Here is a 22,005-nt window from a genome sequence, read left to right on the forward strand (position 1 = left end):
GTGCATGACGCATCCTGTGTTATTCATAGAGAGACCACCATTGTGCTCCTGCGCACTTTGATCTGCCCGGCAGATCAAAGTACTGTAGTGCGCATGCGCAGGCCGTCTTTGACCTTTTCTCAAGTCTGCGCATTATAGTACTCTGCTCTGCCCTAAAGGGGGCTTTACATGCTACGACATCGCTAATGCGAACTCGTTGGGGTCACGGAATTGGTGACGCACATCCGGCCGCATTAGCGATGCCGTTGCGTGTGACACCTATGAGCGATTTTGCATCGTTGCAAAAACGTGCAAAATCGCTCATCGGTGACATGGGGGTCCATTCTCAAAAATCGTTACTGCAGCAGTAACGAGGTTGTTCCTCGTTCCTGAGGCAGCACACATCACACCGTGTGACACCGCAGGAACCTCTCCTTACCTGCCTTCCGGCCGCTTTGCGGAAGGAAGGAGGTGGGCGGGATGTTACGTCCCGCTCATCTCCGCCCCTCCGCTTCTATTGGGCGGCAGTTCAGTGACGCAGCTGTGACGTCGCTGTAACGCTGAACGAACCGCCCCCTTAGAAAGGAGGTGGTTCGCCGGTCACAGCGACTTTGCCGGGCAGGTAAGTACGTGTGACGTGTCCGGGCGATGTTGAGTGGCACGGGCAGCGATTTGCCTGTGTCGCACAACAGATGGGGGCGGGTACCCACACTAGCGATATCGGTACCGATATCGCAGCGTGTGAAGTGGCCTTTAGCCAGGAAAATCAAAGTGCGCATACACAGGAATGCAATGGAGTCCTCTCTGAATTACACAGGATGCGCCATGCATACAGGGCTGGGAAGGAGGACGGTGATGGCTCGAGATGGAGGAGGTGCCAGACCGAGAGCAGTGACACCCATCGGACCGGACTGCCCCCTAGGTGACTATAATAAAGGTGTTTTTTTACGTTATACAGTGCAGCCTGGGCTCTGATATACAGTATTCTGGAATGCTGTATACAAGGGCTCACTGATGGTAGCCGCAGCTTATAAGGGAAAAACCTGGTGACAGGTTCCATTTAACAAAAATCTATATTCCTAAACATAACAGTTCCAAATATATATTTATAACCTAAAGTACATGACACGTTCTTGTTCTATATGAATGACACTAGTCACATGTACACATAAAACATTGCTTTATTAACTGCATTTGCAATCACATTGAAGGAACGCAAAAAGAGTTCTCATGAGCAATGGGCTGTGGTCCCATGTGTCTTAAAGCAAAAGCTGAACTCTAAACAAGAAGAAAACAATGGCTGACAAAACTATTGCAAGCAACACAAACTGCATGCATATACAGTAACACTGAACAAGTTCCATATATTATATTGCTGTAAGGATTGCCTAACATGGAAAATGTACAAAAAGGAGAAATAGGTCTTTGCATTAATGAAAAATACATTTTTTTTTCCGTCTACAAAGGAATTTCTAATACAAGAAAATAAATATTGCAACATAAGCCAAAAATAATTTATAATTGCTCTTTTCAATATATTTTCAATATTTCTCTTTATATTAACAAATGGCACATCACTTTTATTTTTCTTATAAAACAAAGACAGGAGTGTTGTCCTCCTGTGACATTCATATAAGTTTCTGCATCTGATGTGATATTGTTTTACTTGTACAATGGAGAAAGTAGGCAGAATTTTCTTTAAAGAACAATTGGAAATTCCATGATGTTTCGCCAGGGATACAAAGCTGATTGCAGTATGAACAAATCTTACGTTTGACAAGTAGAAATTGATTTTTATCCAAATGAAGACAGTCGTAAAAATTCCTAATGTGCTACTAATTAGTTTAATGGTCATGAAATACTACAACTGGGCTATGTGTAAATGTGGGCAATTGTGAACTATTAACTATCCAAAGACTCACAGATTTGTTTCACCAATCTACGTCAATCATAGGAAGAACAAATGTGAAATCCATGACCTCGATTAGTAAGTGCTTAAGGGTTCCTCAAATATATACATATCAGTAAACATATCTCAATTAAACATTTTTGATATAAAGTTATGATCTACCACACATCATCCATTGAACGGGATATCCACTACTTGGATAACCCCTTTTCATTCTCCTTGTTCGCCCCCATAAAAATAAATAACCTTATACTCACCTCCGGAGTGGACGCGGTTCGAGCGAAGTCTGAAGCCGTGTTCCTGGGGCCCACGTGACATTCTTATGACATGTGGGCCCCGCGACAGATCAGTGTCGGCTTTCTCCTCCTCGCCTTTGGACTTTTGAGCAGGAAGTCAGCGCAGTGCTTATATCCTTCTCAAATGGCCAATGGCGGGGAGACGCTGGGCGCTGAATGGTCGTGGGGCCTGCGTGTCATAACGTCACATGCGCCCCGGGAACACTGTTTCAGACACCGCTGGAACCTCGGGGACACTGGAGGTGAGTATAGGATTATTGACTTTTATGGGGACGAACAAAGGGAATGAGAAGGGGTTGTTCCAGGCAGTGGACAACCCCTTTAACACATAACCTCATGCTGCCTGCTCAAAATGAAAATAAAGGCCTGCAACAGGTACAGTATTATGGCCCCATACACATTAGATAAAAGTTGCCAAAACCTATTTTAGGGAAATTGGCCGGCCATCTAATTTATATGTGACCTCCTGACTTTTCCAATACAGATATTGGGCAAGTAAAGGATCAGACCTTTAGAAAATTAAAGGCTGAGCTGCTGCCAGACATCTCTGGTGGTCTATAACTCATGGGAACAAAGACGTAGAATTCCACATAACTTCTCCAGGTTTCCAGCCAATCTGTTGGGTAGAATTGAAAGTCCCCATACTGATTCAGATTTGGCCAACGTTAATTTACATTGTAAAATCCTTACGAGGGTATATAACATATACATTATCGTCTTGGAATATTTTTAATTCAAGAACCGTAGTTCCAATTTGGTCCTAACATACACTAGAGGCAGTCACATATGAGCTAAACCTTTAGTTTGTGAAATACTTGAGCAAGTAACAAGAGGCACATCTGGAACCTTCAGGATTAATGAGATTAGCATCTTTGGCCCACTTCTTTATGAACAGAATAGTCCCCTTTGTGACGACACATCATGTTGTCAGCCAGTTGTTCTTTAAAGAAATTCTTAGAATGTTTGTTTCCTGTATTGACCAGGCAAGTAACACTACGAGCATAAAGCGGTGGATTGTGGATATATCTTAACCATTGTTTAACTGAAGCACACGGAAGCAAGAACAATTAAATGCAGCATATTACTTATTGGTTTGGAATCTATACTAGTAACTGTATCTATAAACTACCAAGCATGTAAAGTTCAACTAGTCCTACACTGTATTTAACATTGTTTTAACACACATGCCCTTCATTGGCTCCATCACCAATGAAGACAGGAGCTTCATGGAGCTTTCCAACCTTGGTGAATTCTGTGAGTCATTAACAGTCACTTAAATTTGTCGCGATCCTGCATGTTTAGTTGACTTCTTACATAACAATGTCAGTGTAAAGGGTATAACTCATGTTATACTGATCCGAAGCATTGGCTGGTTTATTAGGTTAGTATATCTGTAGATAAGAATTGTGGAGATGACATATTTGACAAGGGGGCAGATGTGACCCCTTAAGCTGCTGGTATGGTTGCTGATAAAATAAAGCTGTGGGTGAGTTTTATGTAATCCGATAGGAGGCGCAGTCATCACAGACTTCACGTCTCCCTTATAGTAAACTTGTATCGTCGGGTGTTGTGAGCTCATATGATCCAAGTTTGCAACAACTGCTGTTTGTGTTCGAATATCCGCTTTAGATCCATATCTGTGTGATGTAATTCTTAGTCACATACAAGCATTCTTTGGCATCTGTTGAGTGAATTTTCACGATATACGGCGTATCTGGTGCATCCTTTGCTTTCGTGGAAAGCTACAGGTTTTTGGGCTGCAGAAAAGCCATGTGTTTTGCAGTTTTTGCTGTTACTGTTTATTTGACCTGTGGTTTTCCCTGAGCTCACCCTGGAGTCACACTAATTGAAATATATCAAATATTTTAGTGACCATTCAATGGTGGAATGAGACGATTAAGTGCATGTCTGGTTATCACTGAAAAATAAGGGTTTACTTTTTAAGGCTTAGGAGGGACTAAATAAGTCGTGTGGCAGCTGATGAGCTAATAGTCCCCATTAGACACGGACGCTGAATTTTTTGTTATGTCGCTGTAAAAAGAAACCAACAGACTGTTATATGTGTGTATGTATGTGTATATATAGTTATATATACACACATACGTGTACTGCTGACAGTCATAGATATTCTTGCTGCTCTCAAAGCTGGGGCCTCCTGACAGCAGAGTTCACCTATACATGTTAGCAAAGGCAAAAATGATATCTTCCTTCCCGCGAAGGAACAAAATCTGTATCACATACTAAATTAATCACTAGTACTATGCAATAATAGGGTCATTTTTTTTTTTTACAACATCACTGGATTGTAGAGCACAAACTGGTTACACAAAATCCATGACTTGAATTTTTACAGATCTCTCAAAAAATTGAAGTGCAAACGAGGTAAGGACCTGAGACATGTACATCTATACATCTGAAGCCAACACAGATACAATAAGAAACAATGTTTGAAGCTGGTAGTTGGAGCTAGCCCTGTGAAATGATCAAGAACATTTCACAATTACAACATGACCCTTAAAGTGAATGCTCATTGTAAGAAGGGTTTTCGGAATTGGAAGCGCTATATGACCTCTCAGTTTCTTGGTTTATTATGTTATAATGGTACATTAGCACAAAGGGGTCCATTTTCCATCTCAATAAATACAGCTTTATAGCACTCGGGTAGTAATCAGTAAGGAATCTGTACAGTAAGGACTATACGTAGTCCCTCGGCTGAGTAGGACAGAGCTGTATTTGGAGCGGAGGAGCTACTCTGTTCCTTGAGTAACTAGGAAGCGCCACTAAAAGTCAGCATTGTGATGGAAGTTCAAGATGCCACAGGTTATGTACAGTGCAATACATCATCTGCATCACGTCTTGTGAAGAGGGTTTGGGATAAAACGCCATCAGAAAAGCTGTCTAAACTGTCCCAAATCATTAAATAACTGCAAGACCTTTGCATAATGTTCCTCAGAGATCAGTTTTAGTGAAAATGTATACTATATGCAACTGGATACACGATCATTACTCTCTTCTGATAATCTGTAGGTATTCCATAATTGAAATAGTAAGTGCATTTATAGTGTTTGTGGCGCGCCCCCTGTGCTGAACAAGAAAACCTAAAAACTGTTTTTTGTAGGGAGTGAAAAACAAAAATCTGAAAAATTAATTATCAATGGAGATGAAAGCATTCATTCTGTTTTGTTAGGCATTTCTGTGGGTTGAACCTTATCACCCTAAAGCCCCCCATACACATTAAACCCACGTCGGTTGAATCTACCAATACGGACGGGTTCAACTGACAGTCTCATGTGCATGGGAACCCTGGGCAATTGATTGTCGGGGAGAATATCAATCTGCATGTTTGATCTCGACTGATCATATTATCTCCTAGAAATAAGCTGTCGAAAGACATGACTGGCAGCTGCTCTCTCATGGAACAAGCTCTTTTGTGCATGGGAGAACCGGCCAAGATGGCTGTCAGCCAAACCATCACCATATCCATCGTTCAGTTGACAGTCATCTATGTGTATGGTGGGCTTAACTGAACTAAATTTCTTATGACATAGCTTTACATCATAAGAGAGATAGCTCAACAACAGGAAGAGTGTCATAGGTCACCCATTATTATTTTATGAAATTTACAGTTTTTGTAATAAAATACATAATAATGAATCGCGTGAGAACCCTAATACTTCGCTTCCCAGTGTAGATGGTGTATGTTCTCCCTTATGACCAAATGTGGTTCATTTAAAATATTTTGTTACAAAACGAATGCCTACATTTTCCAATCTTGGCCTAACCACAGAGGTGAAGCCTAGTATGTCCACCTGAGCAAGTAAATCCAACCAACTGTTAGAGGGCTTAACGTCAATATCTTCCAATAGCTGTTTGCATATTCCACTACCAGACGCAGCAGATGTATTGATAAGGAGAGCCATGGCTGGCTCATAGTGCTGCACACTTCTGCTGTTTTATGTCTGTTCATGGCCAACAAAAAAAGCCCTGGACGGAAGATAATGAGTTCATATAAACCTTTACAATAGCAAAAGTTGCCTTCCTCTACATATAATAAGTGCTTTCTTCAAATAAGCAATGTATTTGTGCTTTAAACTACTAGTAGCAATTTGCTTATTTTACTAAATGTTTCATATCATTAAATGATAATGAGAGAAAGTCAAACTCACGAACTACTTGTGTCTTGTCATAAATGTAATGCCCATTACCGATACAGCTGTAGCCACGCCATCCTTTGATGGCCCGCCGTGGAACAAGAAGCACGGGTCCCTTGATGCACATGCTTGCATTTAACTGGGAAATGCACGTTAGCTACAAAGGGACATCTACAGTACAATTAACTATGTCTGTGAGGCTTAAATATGACTACAGGTAGAGAAAGACAACTGTGCTGGAAAGACGTTTTACATATATGTGGGTATATGTAAAACACATTATATATACATATGACAGACAACTCTGCTGAGGGCAAGGTAAAGTTGTACATGGCAGTCATATCAAGGTTTAGGCATCATGAAACATTTCTGTTTCTTCTCAGCTGGAAAATTATGATGCCAAAATACTCATTCGGACAATGTCATCGCTTGAGGGATCGAACTGCTTAAGCTGTGTTCTTCCTTGACTTGATTCCTCCTCAGAGTCAGTCATTTCTACATCTGAGTAGTAGCCATCAGTTTCTACGTCTAAATGGGAGTTTGCTTTGGGCATTTCTTTTACTTGAAGTCCATTTGCCCTTTCAGAATTCTCACTGTGTGACCCCAAACTGGCCTTTCTGCCCTTTGGTAATCGAAATCTCACCACTGACTTTGCACAACCTAGTGAGTCAGGCACTTTAGCAAGAGAATTAGACTCCGGTTGAACATATTTTACAGAAATATCCCCATTGTCCACTTTACTGATATCTGAAAAGTTTTGTGAGTCACTGGTCTTCGACCCAGTTGAAGGCGCAGAACCTTTCTTTACGGGTTTTTTTTCACTGTGCCCTCTTCTTTCCACTTGTACCTTGGTATATCCTTTTCCAGTTCTGTTGGGTCTGTGGCTAGAAGGCATTTTTGCCTCTTCTGTCAAGCACTTCAAATCATTCCACAGGGCAAGTTGGTCATCCTGTGTAATGGTGCCATGGCTGTTTCTGAGAGCTTTTTTCTTTCCATTTGTTCGCGTTTTGCTTTTCACCTTCCTTACAGTCTCCATGTGTTTGAGAGGAGACTTGAGTGAGTTATCCATCATGATGCTTAACAAGGTCTCTTCATCTTGTAATAGTTCTTCAGAGAGAAGACCAGAGGCATCATTCTCCCTGTGACCATTATTTAAAGACCATTGAGTCATTGTCATGTTCTCAGTGGTGATTTGAACTGGCTGAGCCAACCAGCTGCTAAAAAATGTTCCGTCAATTGGGAATGATGATGTCAGATCTGTAAGAGGAAAAAAAGAACAAAAGACATCAAGTTATCTTATAACACTTTGAATCATAATCATTTTTTTTTTTAAAGTAAGAACACACACGAGTCGATAGAGCTTAAGGCAGTAGTGCAGCTCCGAATATTAAGCACACATTATATATTGAATAGACTATTGACGTGAGTAGGAACAGACACTAGTAAAAATTAGAGATGTGCGGACGTGCAAGTTCGGTTCGGTGGGTTCAGCTGAACTTTAAATTAAGTTCGGTTTGAGACTTGGACTAGACCTGAAACCCAATGAAAGTCACTAATTTGGTAGTTGTGGTCTGCTCCCACATGCAGCCAGCCATAAAATGAACACTTCCGAGGGCGGCTTGGAGAGGATTTTCCATTTATTTTTTTTGTTTGGTGCACCCTACATCCGAACACGCTGTTATTGCCCCCAGTGCGAGCCATTCAGACACTGCAAGCGGCTCGCACTCGGCTGAGTGCAGAGTGTTCTTGAGCACAGCGATGCTGGCGCAAGTGAAGTACCCGAACTTTTTTTTTTTTTTTTTAAAAAGTCCAAATATTAAAACATAATAGTAGTGATTTTCAATTTCCCAGAGGGTTATTTATGTACAATAAAAAAAAATGATAAAGAATTAAAGAAGTTTTCTCATGAACGAAGTTAATTTTAATCAATAGACCTTGGAATAATAATAAGTTCCACAATTTGATGTATTTAATAAAAATATTCCTGTGCTGAGATAATCCTATATATGTGTCCCTGCTTTGTACTCTGTAATGGCCGTGTCTTACTGTAGAGGGACACGGACTGATCATACCACAGCTCCAGACATTACAGCATGGGATCGCAAATAATTCTTTGTGGTAAAACATTTAAAAAAAAACAAACAAAACACACGGTGAAATGTTTTACCTCACAAAAAGAAACCGCTATGATCCGTGCTCTAATATCTTATACACACTTTTGCATCCTCCCTGGCACAGGATTTGTGGTATGATAAGACCATATCCCTGTACAGCCATTACACAGTACATAACAGGGACACATTAGCACAGGGACATTTTTTATATTCATCCAAGATCTATTGATTAAAATTAACTTTAAAATTACGGTACATTTGTTTATGGGAAAACCCCCTTAAAGGGAACTTTTCAGGTGCAATATGCGCCCAGAAACACAAGCAGTTATGGGTGCATATTGCTAATTCCTGCCTAACCGTCCCTGTATACACTAGCATAGATAAAGGGATCTTTAGAAAAATTATTTCTAAAGATCTTTTATAACATGCGAATGAGGCCAGCGACTAGTTGCAAGGGCATTACTTCCCTTGGCTAGTTGGCCCCCTTAGCATATAAGCATGCCCCTGTGGGCGTGCTAACATGTAAATGAATGCGCAGCGTTAGACGCATGCTCATCTCACCGCTCTCTGCTATCACTGCGCCGGAAGCTAGATTTTGGCTCAATGCACATGATCAAAAGTCCCGGACTTCCAGTCATATGTACTATGAAGCCAGGTGTGGCTTCAAACTGGTGTACTGCGCATGACTGGAAGTCCGGGGACGTTCTGATTGTGCGCACTGAGGAGAAAACCATCGGTGGCTGTAGAGGTGAGATCGACCATTCCTCCGACGCTGCGCATTCATTAGTATATTAGCACGCCCACAAGGGAGTGCTAACATGCTAAGGGGGCCGACTAGCCAAGGGAAGTAACGCCCTTGCGATTAGTCCCTGCGCTCATTAGCATATTATAAAGGAAGATCTCTTTATCTATGCTAGTGTATACAGGGACGGTTAGGCAGACATTAGCAATATGCACCCAGAACTGCTCGTGGTTCTAGGTGAATATTGCACCTTACAGGTTCCCTTTAACTGCCATCTACAGGCTAAATCTTTTGTTGAAATATCTTACGTGGTTTCAGAAAATAACAATTACAGAATGGTAACTTTTACTTTAATGCACAGGCAGTTGTTATTTAGCCAAACATGGGAAATCTCATGACCACCTATGCTGCAGCGGAGGGTTTTGGTAGGACGCTAAGCACGCTGGGATTCCACAACCGATAAGTTTGGATCCCACTCGTGCTGAACAGTGAGGTGCTTTACAATTCAAGTTTTCATAAAGAAAATATATTCAGAGGTTGTCTGATGATTATTTAAATAAAAATGATACAGTGGGGGAAATATGTATAGAACACATCAACAATTTTCTAAGTAAATATATTTTATGTTTAATCTTTCTTTATTAAAGTAAACAAGAGAATTTACAGGAAGAAAAAGAAAGAAGAATTTTCAAATACGTGATTACTTCATGTCAACTTACAGAGAAGAGTATAAGCCACATCCTAACTAACACCCCTTCTCTTACTATCATAAGGCACGCATATGACATGTAACCACCTTTTATAATACAGACAATCTCCTTCCAATTGAGAACTACACCTCAAACAAAGTGAGGCTACTGCCGAAAACAAAAAAGAAAAAAGGAAAAAATTTGAAGATTTAACGAGAACTAGAGAGAAAGGAAAGTAGCAAGGGGGAAAGATAAGAAAAAGAAGAGAAGGAAAAGGGGGAGAGAAAAGCAACAGAAAGAGAGGGAGGGAAGGCATGGTAGGGATTACTTCCCCAGTACTCGGGCCGCTACATTGGACTAACGTAACACGCATCATGCGTTACCAATAAGGTTCTGAAATGGTAGAGAATCAAGAGCCAGGGTCCAGATCCTAAGAAATGTATACACTGAGTCATTGGTTTCTGCCGTTAGGGACTCCATCCTGTGGATGATGGCCATCTCCGCAAACCACTCCCTCACAGATGGCACCCCAGTCGATTTCCAGTATCTCGGGATCACCATGCGTACCGCCGTAAGACAGTATCTCAGTATCTTTCTGTGATTTAAACGATCCCGGGAGAATTGAAAGCAGCGCCATCTGAGGGGAACCCACCAACTGCTCTCTGCAAATCACAGCGTATGCTTTGAACACGGACCTCCAGAAAGGTTGTATCAATGGGCAGTCCCACCAGATATGCAGCATTGTCCCCCTTTCCCTTCCGCACCTCCAGCAGTTATCTGAGACCCCGGGAAATATTGCGTGTAGAGTATCCGGGCACCTGTACCAACGGGTCAGAATCTCATAATTTTTTTCCTGTGCTGCACAGGCGATGGAAAATTTATGAGGGAGGATAAAGGACTTTTTCCAGTCCTCCTCAGGAATGAAAGTCCCCAAATCTCTATTCCACTTCTCGATATATTTAAGGTCTCCCATGTCCGCCTCTGTAATCAGGAAGGAGTAAACCAGAGACAAGAGATGCCCGGGAGAATCCTCCCGCAAAAACAATTGTTCAAATTTTGTGGGCTGAGCCGCAAAAAGCCCAAGTCTGTTGTCAACCATCAAGAAGGACCTAAGTTGAAGGTATTCCAGCCAAGCCGTTGGATGCCGACCCTCTGGGAGCAAGAGGGCCGAAAATGGGGGTACTTCCAAACCGTGCAAAGTCTGGGCTATCCGTGTGTCCTCACCCCTCCTCCAACCTAAGAAACGCTCGACTCCCATCCCTGGGGGGAACTCCGGGTTAGAGAAAAGCGGTGAGAGTGGACCAGGACCCCTTGAGAGATCCCCGCCTGCACTCAACGTCCCAGACCCTCAGGGATGCCCTGAGAAACTCCGCCTCTCCATCTATCCGTCCCCTCCGCAGCGGTGTGATCCACGGGAGGAACCGCAGGGGCGTTTCGGACCAAACCTGCTCCAGACTCACCCATTGTTTAGTGCTCCTATTAAATTGCCAATCCATTAGTCTCAGCAGAAGAGACGCCTTGTGGTACTTTTTAAAGTCTGGCAACCCTGCCCCCCCCTCTCCCTTACCTCTACTCAAGACTCTCCTCCCCACCCAAGAGCTCCTCCCTCCCCACACAAATTTGTTAATAATTGACTGTATTCTGGTGAAGAAAAACGATGGTAGTGCTATAGGGGCCGTTTGAAAGATCTATAGAAAACGAGGGAGAACATCCATCTTGATGACATTAATACGTCCAAACCAGGACAGTTTCTGTCTATCGATTTGTTTAAGATCTCTCAGTGCGTTCCAACAAAGGGAGGTAATTGAGGTGAAAAATTTTGGTACTGTCCCGTGGTACCGCCACTCCCAGATAAGTTAGGGCCGATGTCTGCCATCTAAAAGGAAAGTTGGATGCAATATGATCTAATTCCCTCCCCGGCAGAGTGAAATTCAAGGCTTCTGATTTATTATAGTTAACTTTAAAGTTGCTTATATGTCCAAAGTTCTCAATTTCCTTAACCAAGGAGGGAAAGGATATGTGGGGCTGTGTAATGTATAGGAGGAGGTCATCTGCATATAAGGCCGCTTTACAATGATGCTCTCCCACCTCTATCCCTTTTATATCTGGGTTCTGTCTAATGGCCAAAGCCAAATGCTCCATTACGAGAACAAATAGGAAAGGGGATAGGGGAGAACACTGTCTGGTACCATTTTTTATGCTAATTGGCGCGGACAAGGACCCATTTACCTTTATTCTGGCAGTCGGTGTACTATAAAGGGAGGCCACTCCTCTAAGGAGCCTGTCACCTATCCCCACCTGTCTCAACGCTGCCAACATGAAACTCCAGCTGACCCGGTCGAAGGCTTTCTCCGCATCTATGGAAAGTAAACACATAGGTAGTGCCTTTGCCTTCGCCCGAGCCAGCAGAAGAAACGTCTTATTCGTGTTGTCTCTTGCCTCTCGGCCCCCCACAAAACCCACCTGGTCCGTGTGTATCACTTTTGGAAGCAAAGGTGCCAGTCTATTGGCGAGAGCTTTTGAAAAGAATTTGACATCTATATTAATCAATGATATGGGACGGTAATTGGAGACATTAACCGGGTCCTTCCCTGGCTTCGGAATTACACATATATGCGCCTCTAGAGACTGAGGAACAAAAGATGCTCCAGCAGGCACCGAGTTAAAGACCCGTGTCAAAAAGGGGACAATTTGTTCCCTAAAAATTCTAAAAAATTTAGTTGTAAAACCATCCGGTCCTGGGCTCTTACCTACTGGGGTGTCTCTGATAACCGAAGATATCTCCTCTTCCGTAAAATCTGACTCCAGCGTCTCAATTTCTGATTGCGCTAGCCTAGGCAAGGCAGTTCGCTGGGCATAGTCCTCAATCTTATTATTGAGTGCCGTCGGTGACATATCAGTAAACTGACCCTTTATGTTGTACAGGTCCCCATAAAAGGCACGGAACTCTTCAGCTATTTTAACCGGGTCCTGAATCATATGTCCTCCTCTGTCCTTAATTTTCGGGATATGATTTGTGAGTTTCCTCGGGTGAATAAACCTGGCTAATGCCCTTCCACACTTGTCTGCATGTTCATATAAGTATCTCTGTAAACGTACCCTCTGTGCATAGTATTTTTGATCCAAGAGCCCCCTAAGTTCCTCCCGGGATCCCACCAATTCAGCGTACACCGAGGCCGATAAGGATTTTTTGTGGGACGCCTCCAAGGTCTGTATTCGCTGAACCAAAGAGGTAATCAGAGAGGCCCTCTCCCGTTTAAGTCTTGATCCATGCTTTATTAATATACCCCGCACCACACATTTAAGGGCCTCCCACTGTGTCGGCAAGGCCGTCTGGTCCTGAGCGTGAATTTCCAAGAAATCACTCATCACCTGTCGTATTTCCGCTACACATAAGTCGTCTTTAAGTAGATGTTCATTAAGACGCCACGTCCATGGTCGCCGCGAACCGTCTGGGGGAGTGAGTTGGACGAACACCGGTGCATGGTCCGATAGACATATAGACCCTATGGAGGCCTGGGCTCGCCATGGCATGGCGTGTTGGCTAATCCACAACATATCTATACGGCTGTAAGATGAATGAATTGGGGAGAAATAAGAGTAATCCCTCTCCGTGGGATGCAGTGCCCTCCAAATATCAACCAATTGTAATGCTTGCAACTTTTTCCCTAGTGCTAACATCCTTTTTTGTGAAATAAAACGCCGCCCCGAGGAGGTATCAATTGCCGGTTCAAAGGTGAAATTAAAGTCCCCCCCAGCTATTAAAGTCCCTTCTGCAAATTCCGCCAGCCGAGACAGGAGGGAAGAGCATGCCACAGTGGGTCTGGAGTTGGGTAAATACCAGTTAGCTACGGTATATACACCCACACCAATCTGGAGCTTCAGAAATATAAATCTACCCTCAGGATCCACCAAAGAGTCGACCACGGAGAACACAAATGACTTATGGAGAGCAATGGAGACCCCCCCTGGATTTAGCAGTCGGGTTAGGGCTGTGAAACCATGTTGTGTAAAATCTATCCCTAAGAACTGGGACCTGGCCTGCTTTAAAATGGGTCTCTTGTAATAATAACACCTGAGTCCTCTGTTTATGCATAGCATAAAATATTTGCGATCTCTTTTGCGGCACATTCAACCCTTTACAATTAAGGGAGCCAAAATTAAGTTGCGTCATGCCGAGCACTGGGGTCCCACACCTAAGGATAGGAGTGAAGAAGGGGAAAGAGAGATGACCAGAGTAAGGAGCAAGAAATGCAGCAAGAATCAAGAAAAGATTAGGCTGTGAAATAGAGAAAAAGAAAAGGGAAAACAAAGATTACAAACTGTAAGCCCAACAAATGCGGTAATTCCTCGGTATTGCTTTCAAGCGTCACTCAATCCGCGACGCGTAAACCCAAACCAGGCGTGTACTTTCCAGGACGGAAGCCCCCCCCCCTCCCAGGCCTCATTATAAAACCCAAACCACAGACAAACCCCAGCTCAGATGCGCACCCCACAATCCCCCCCCACGACCCACCCCCCTCAGGGGAAGGAAGGGAGGGAGAAGAGAGAGGTAAAAAGAAAAAAAAAAAAAAAAAAACAGGGGGAAAGGAAAAAAGGGGGGAAGAAGGGGAGGGGAAGGAGAGAGAAAAAAGAAAAAAAAAAAGAAGGGGGAAAGGAAAAAAGGGGGGGAGGAGAAAAGAGAAAAAAAAGGGGGGAAAGGAAAAAAGGGAGGGAGGAAGGGGGGGAAGGAGAGAAAAAAAAAAGGGGGGGTGGGACGGGGGGGGGGGTTTGAAAGAGGGCCACAGGGGGCAAGAAGAAAGGGGGAAGAGAGAGGTCGAGGAGCACGGGCCCGAAAAGAGGCGATAAAAGGCCAAAGGGGACACAGAAGGAGGAAGCGGAAGGAAACATGAAAAACGGGGGGGGGTGTTAATCATAACCATACATGTCCTATATGAAACTGCTAGGAATTCTGTAAAAGCATGAAACTACAAGAATCAGGGGGAGGAGGGCAAAATTGTAGCGGCAGAGAGAGGGAACTGTTTCGAATCACGTCAGTTATTATATCTAGCGTTAAACCTCTCCCATGACTTCATTAACTTAAACTTTGCCCCTCAATCAGCCCTCCGCATCCAACCCCCAAATAACAATACTACTCAAGTACAGTATAAAGTGTGAGAAGCATACAAGCCCCGTCTTGACGAACATCAGTCCTTGGTAGATGGACGACCTCCTCCTCCAGTCTTCCTCTCACCGCGATTACTTCTTGGAGGACGCTGAGGAAGCCCCCGCGAGAATTCTCTTGGAATAGAAGGCCAGTCCTCGATTTCAACTCTGGGGAGATTCAAGGCCTCCGAAAAGGGTGTCAGATCCTCTGGTGAATGAAGAACGTGCATTTGGCCGCCACTGCGGACTTGAAGGCGAAAAGGGAAGCCCCAGCTGTACACCAAGTCCCGTGACTGAAGGAGCTCCAACAGAGGCCGTAGTGCTCTCCTCCTCTGGAGAGTAAGACGAGAGAGGTCGGGTAGGATCTGCAACTTAATCTTTTGGAAAAGGATCGGTACCCCTTCCCGGAGCTTCAGCAGAAGACTCCTTTTGTAAATAATGGTGGACCCAACAGATCACGTCCCGCGGGAACTCCAAGTCCGCTGGTTTGGGTCCCAAGGATCTGTGTGCTCTATCAAGTTCGATCTCTGTGGCTGGAGGGAGCCCCAATATCTTGTTGAAGATTCTTTGGAGGACACGTGGGGGTTCCCTGGAATCAACGGACTCTGGCAGACCTCGTACTCTTAAGTTGTTGCGTCGTCCTCTGTTCTCTGCATCGTCCAGTGCTTCAGTCAGGTAGTGGAGCTGGCGAGATTGGGTCTCTAGCAACTCTTTATGAGAGGATAAGTCCTTCTGCATATCTTGTAATTGGGTCTCCTGAGACAGGACCCTTGCATCTAGATTCTGCACACTGGAACGCACCTCTGTCAGCTCTGACCTGCACGCCTTCTCCAATCTGGAGATATAGCCTTCCATGTCCTCTCTGGATGGGATGCTGATGATTCTTGCTCTGAGCTCCCTTAACTCCCTCAGGACACCGGAACCTTCCTGTCCCAGCCCCAGAGTGTTGACATGCTGAGAAATCTGGCTGGTGGAGTGCTCCATACTCTCCATATCTTCTATAGTAGCTCTGACCTCTGTGCCTGTCACAGCAGCTGCAGTGCCACTGAGTAGCAAAGGGCTGGAAGTCCAGGGAGCCCCATCCTCCTGTCCCTCCCGGAGCTCCATTGACAGTGAAGGGCTCAGGGGCAAAGTCAGATCCCTCTCCCCTCCTCCAGGAGAAGCTGCAGAGTCTGCAAGGCCCAGGCCTCTCAGCTGCCGCCCGTCCACCTCCTCTCCCTCTGCCAGGACCTGCTCCCCATGCTGTGAAGACACCAGAGCCTGCTCCCTCCGAGTACCTGGCTCCTCAAACCCCACTTCTCCAGCTGCACAGGATCCGTCACCGTCTGGATTCCTGCCTCCACCTTCTGCTCCTCGGGCTGTTCTCTGCTGTGGGCCTCTGACAGGTACTCTGTGCGCCCCCTCCCCCGCTGCCACTGCTGTATAGCTGACAAGGCCAGCGGCCATCTTACTTCCCTCCTGCTCCATCTGTGCCACTGTTGGTTTAGCTGGATGCTGCCTCGATTCTGCCTGGTAAGGTGTCCCTGAGCTCCCCTCCGCCTCCTTGTGCTCATAGTCCGGGATAGAGGGCCGAAAAAATTAATGTAGTAGCTGATTTCCTGGGAGATAAGGGGGAGCTGAGACAAAAGCACAACCTTACTCCCTCATGACCAGGACACGCCCCCCAGTAAAAATATTATAAAAGGTGCTATTGACATGAATTTCTCACCAGATGTCAGTAATAACCCATCAAATACACACAGGACAAGAAATCAAACCATAGATGTGTATACATTTAGTGATGTGTAATAATAAGAAATGACACAGGGAAAAAGTATTGAATACGTTTATGAAATGTATTTAATACTTCCTAAAAAAGCCTTTGTTGGTGATGACAGCTTCAACAAGCTTTCTGTATGGAAAAACTGATTATATGCACTGCTCAGGTGTGATTTTGGCCCATTCTTCCACACAAACACTCTTCAAATACTGAAGGCTCCGTGGGCTCCTATGAACTATGAGCCTTAGTTCTTTCCATAAATTTTCTACTGGATTCAGGTCAGTTAAGGGCTGGGCCATTCTAGCAGTTTATTTTCTTTGGCTGTGTGTTTGGGATCATGTCTTGCTGAAATGTCCATCCTTGTTTCACCTTCGTTATCCTGGTAGATGGCAGCAGATTTTTATCATGAATATCTTGGTACATTTGTCCATTCATCCTTCCTTCAATTACAAGAAGTTTGACTATGCCATATGGTAAAAAGCACCCTCCCACCATGATGTTCTCACCTCCACTGTTGGTATAATGTTTTTGGAGTGATATGCAGTGCCTTTTGGCCTCTAAAAATGGTATGCTTTAAAAGACTTACATTTTGGTCTCATTTGACCAGACTATAATGTGTGCTCAATAACTATAATGTTATTGAGCAAACTTTAAAAGGTACCTGAACATGCTTTTTGTTCAGCAATGGAGTCTTGCATGGTGAGCATGCATACAGGACATGGAGTTTGACTGTATTACTTATTGTTTTAGCTGAAATAATGTTACCTAATGATTCCAGGTCTTTCTGTAGCTCTACACTGTTGGTCCTTGGCTCTTCTGATAATTCTTTTCACTCCTTTGTCTGAAATCTTGCAGGAAGCACCTGATCGTGGCTGGTTTATGGTCAAATTATGTTCCTTTCACTTCCAGATTATGGCCCCAACAGTACTCATTGGAATCTTCAGTAGGTAGAAATTCTTCTGTAACTAATGCCATTAGTATGTTTTGCAACAATATGTTTGAGAAAGTCTTGAGACCGCTCACTGGTTTTACCATCATGAGAAGTTTCTTGTGTAGCAACTTGGTAATGAGACACCTTTTTATAGCCCATCAGTTGAACCAGCTGAAATTATGTTTCACTAAGTTGCAAGATTGCTTTCTAATTACTGATAGATTTCATGAGGTGTCATGACTTTCCAAGGCTTTTTGCTCCTCTCTTTCTTCATGTGGTCAATATTTTTTCCCTGTGTTATTTCTCATTATTACAAAAAAATTAATTTATGGACATCAATGGTTTCATTTTTTTGCCTGTGTGAATTGGATGGGTTGTGTATCATTAGACACCCAGACACCTTGCAACGTCTGATCAATGCTGACAGAAGATTTTGACATTATGGATTAGTTCATATTTTTAGGTTACCATTTTTGTAAATTTATCTTTAATAAATATGGCATTATATGATGACAGCTGTGAAAGGAAGTAAATGAGGTCATTGCAGCTGACATTTGGTAAGCCCTATATTCTGAAAAAAGACTATATACAGAATCGATCCAAAAATTAAAGGCAATATTAATATTAAATATCCCACATATAATAAATATAAGATATTTACATAGCATATTTATTTGCAGATCATGTACAGTAAATATTGCATGGAGTGACAACTTACCCAAAACAGCTTGCTTTCCTCTTCTCGGTCTTTCTTTCCTTTCAAGACAACTTGTTTTTTTTCCTTTTGTCTTTTTTCTGGATTCTATCAGAACAAAATATTTAGTTTAGTAACATACAAAAGAAAAAATGAACTCCAAAATTCGTAACTGATCTCTTAAATTCTAAGTGTGAATATGTGGACAATGACACTGGTGGAGGTTCCTGGTAAAGGGGACTGTTTAGGTAGAAATGTGGAGAACCTAAGCAGAAAAGAAGCGCAATACGGTCTTAACTGGTTAAAATTGGGGTAAGGATAAGAGTATTCTCTCTTCACCTGGGTTGGTTGTGTGTGACACAACCACTAATGCGCATGTAGCAGGCTGCTGCAGATCTGCAGGTGATACACACCAAAATAGGAGATAAGGTTAAAATGCGGTTCTTCTGCGTTGCCTCAATGGACAAAAAGGACTCCAAATGGCTTAGGATGAAATATGATTTATTAGTCTACGCGTTTCAAGGCAATCTAGCCTCCTCCAGACAAAAAAAAATGTATACACCCTATTTCACATTATTTGCACATTCATGGAATGCAGCACAGGTGCTAGCTTTAGTTTAGAAGGCCCAAATCTGCTGACAGGTTCTCTTTAATGTAGGCATTAATAGGAAAAAAAAAAGTCTTTTAGTGAAGTCTCTGCTCTAAATCCATCCACTGCTCCTACAGGAAATGAAATCTATGACAAAGGCAAAAACAAAATGTAAAAGTTCAATCAATCACCTTATACCTTGGTACCAATAGTCCTGGGACTCTTATGAAAACTAACATAGTATATATTTTATATTCAAGGCACAAGTACCAAAAAGTTGAGGTTTTCATACATTCCAGGAACCTCAGTGAGGTATTAATTTCACAATTATTTAGGCAAGTATAGAAAAAGAAGTAATTGTGTAGCATAACAATCCAGACAAGCAGCGGATGGGCTGGCTATAGATGAGCTGCCTAACTACAAGTCTACAAACAGGAGAAATCATTAAGTAAGCCTAAATTCTATCCAAGTATATGGTTTATAGTCCCTGTGTGAGAAGCTGATATGTCCAATGTTTCCCTTGACATACTCAATTTCAGTACTAATAACCATTGGCAAACTGCAGGAGATAATAGAAAGAACATGCGTTACATGAACGCTGGAGCCAAGTGGCTGACTTGTCTTGGCTTGACTTTGTATTTCTGGGCAAGTCACTGGCTTGGATTCAATATGCTGTGAATCTGTCTACCAATGAAACCAGAAACCTTATTTAAATTAACGGGAATTGAACTGAGCAGCTCTTCAGACGTCTCGAGACAAGGAATGGCACTTGTACAGTTTTTTGAGCAGATACAGTATTTAGTAGGTTATATGTGCGTGTCTAACTAGGAGTAATCCTAGATGAGTAAAAACAAATATATGATAAAAACAAAGTTTAGGAATGTGCAGAAGTTTAGTCAGGGCTGTTAAAGGGGATGTATTATGTTTATTACAGAGTTGGGGATATAATTTATGAAAAGAATTACTTCTGGAGGAAGTGGCCAAGATGTAATTGCTTCACACGACCACTGACAGATACAACTTCAGAAATGTCTGGGGCGAATGGAAAACTCATGTACTTATAGGTGTATAACTGTTTCTGAATTATTATATATCATTTGGCAACATTCAAATGGATTATTGGGTTCCAAATTCAACATTGTTTTTTGAAGCTGGTCTGCAATTGGTTTGCCGACCCATTTCATCCAACTGGCTGGACATCAAGGCCTACATAAACATAAGTCCCATCTTCCTCTAGAGAAGTGAGCATTGGAGAGTGATGAGCGTAAATCACATCACCAAGTGCTGCCATCAATACCCTTTCTGCTGTTGTCAGTACCGTGACAGAACTGCAGAAGCAACCACTGACAGCAAAAGCAACTGGCATGGGAGTGGAGTTGGGCAAGTGTTGCAGGACGATTTTTACAAACTTTGCGAGCTGTCATGGTGGCAGCGGGATCTGTTCAGATTACTGATTCTGACACCCTGCCCAATAACTTTTCGGGTGTCTGGGTGTCAACCTGCAGAGTGGGAATTCATGGGCAGGCTAGCAAGAGTTAATCTCTGCTAGTCTGCTTGTTAGTCTACTTTGATCACATGTTGTACAGGAGCCATTTACATACAGTGGGTATAGAAAGTATTCAGACCTCTTTAAATTTTCTCACTCTTTGTTTCATTGCAGCCATTTGGTAAATTCAAAAAAGTTTATTTTTTTCGCATTAATGTACATTCTGCACCCCATCTTGACAGAAATAAAACAAACGTAGAAATTTTTGAAAATGTATTAAACAAGAAAAACTGAAATATCACATGGTCATAAGTATTCAGACCCTTTGCTCAATATTGAGTAGAAGCACCCTTCTGAGCTAGCCACGAGTCTTCTTGTGAATGATGCAACAAGTTTTTCACACCTGGATTCGGCCATTCTTTCTTGCAGATCCTTCTCCAGTTCCGTCAGGTTAGATGGTGAATGTTGGTGGACAGCCATTTTCAGGTCTCTCCAGAGATGCTCAATTGGGTTTAGGTCAGGGCTCTGGCTGGGCCAGTCAATAATGGTCACAGAGTTGTTCTGAAGCCATTCCTTTGTTATTTTAGCTGTGTGCTTAGGGTCATTATCTTGTTGGAAGGTGAACCTTCAGCCAAGTCTGAGGTCCAGAGCACTCTGGCAGAGATTTTCTTACAAGATCTCACTGTACTCTCTGGCCGCATTCATCTTTCCTTCAATTACAACCAGTCGTCCTGTCCCTGTAGCTGATAAATCCTCCCATAGCGTGATGCTTCCATCACCATGTTTCACTGTTGGGATTGTATTGGGCAGGCGATGAGCAGTGCCTGGTTTTCTCCACACATACCGCTTAGAATTATCACCAAAAAGTTCTATTTGCATCTCATCAGACCAGAGAATCTTATTTCTCATAGTTTGGGAGTCCTTCATGTGCTTTTTTGCAAACCAAATGCAGGCTTTCATATGTCTTGCACTGAGGAGAGGCGTCCGTCGGGCCACTCTGCAATAAAGGCCTGCCTGGTGGAGGGCTGCAGTGATAGTTGACTTTGTGGAACTTTCTCCCATCTCCCTACTGCATCTCTGGAGCTCAGCCACAGTGATCTTGGGGTTCTTCTTTACCTCTCTCTCCAAGGCTCTTCTCCCATGATTGCTCAGTTTGGCTGGAGGGTCAGGTCTAGGAAGAGTTCTGGTGGTCCCAAACTTATTCCATTTAAGGATTATGGAGGCCACTGTGCTCTTCGGAACCTTGAGTACTGCAGAAATTCTTTTGTAACCTTGACCAGATCTGTGCCTTGCCACAATTTTGTCTCTGAGCTCCTTGGGCAGTTCCTTTGACCTCATGATTCTCATTTGGTCTGACATGCACTGTGAGCTGTGAGGTCTTATATAGGTCTTACAGGTGTGCACCTTTGCCAAATCAAGTCTTATGAGTTTAATTAAACACAGCTGGACTCCAATGAAGGAGTAGAACCATCTCAAGGAGGATCACATGGAAATGGAAAGCATGTGACTTAAATAGGAGTG

General features: G+C 43.1%; 1 protein-coding gene across 4 annotated transcripts in view; it reads right to left on the reverse strand.

Moving 5' to 3' along the window:
• Nucleotides 1-1,142: 1,142 nt before the first annotated feature.
• The window catches only part of JADE2 (jade family PHD finger 2), a 353,612-nt gene continuing 332,749 nt past the window's right edge, over nt 1,143-22,005 (reverse strand). For all 4 annotated transcript variants that reach the window (XM_075344470.1, XM_075344469.1, XM_075344472.1 and 1 more), the window contains exons 11-12: nt 18,434-18,517; nt 1,143-7,592 (exon numbers count right to left, since the gene is read on the reverse strand). In XM_075344470.1, coding sequence (XP_075200585.1) covers nt 6,727-7,592; nt 18,434-18,517 — 950 coding nt within the window. In that variant the 3' untranslated portion in view covers nt 1,143-6,726. The remainder of the gene's footprint in view (nt 7,593-18,433; nt 18,518-22,005) is intronic.

Source organism: Anomaloglossus baeobatrachus, chromosome 4, assembly GCF_048569485.1.
Source record: "Anomaloglossus baeobatrachus isolate aAnoBae1 chromosome 4, aAnoBae1.hap1, whole genome shotgun sequence".
In the NCBI taxonomy this organism is placed as follows: domain Eukaryota; kingdom Metazoa; phylum Chordata; class Amphibia; order Anura; family Aromobatidae; genus Anomaloglossus; species Anomaloglossus baeobatrachus.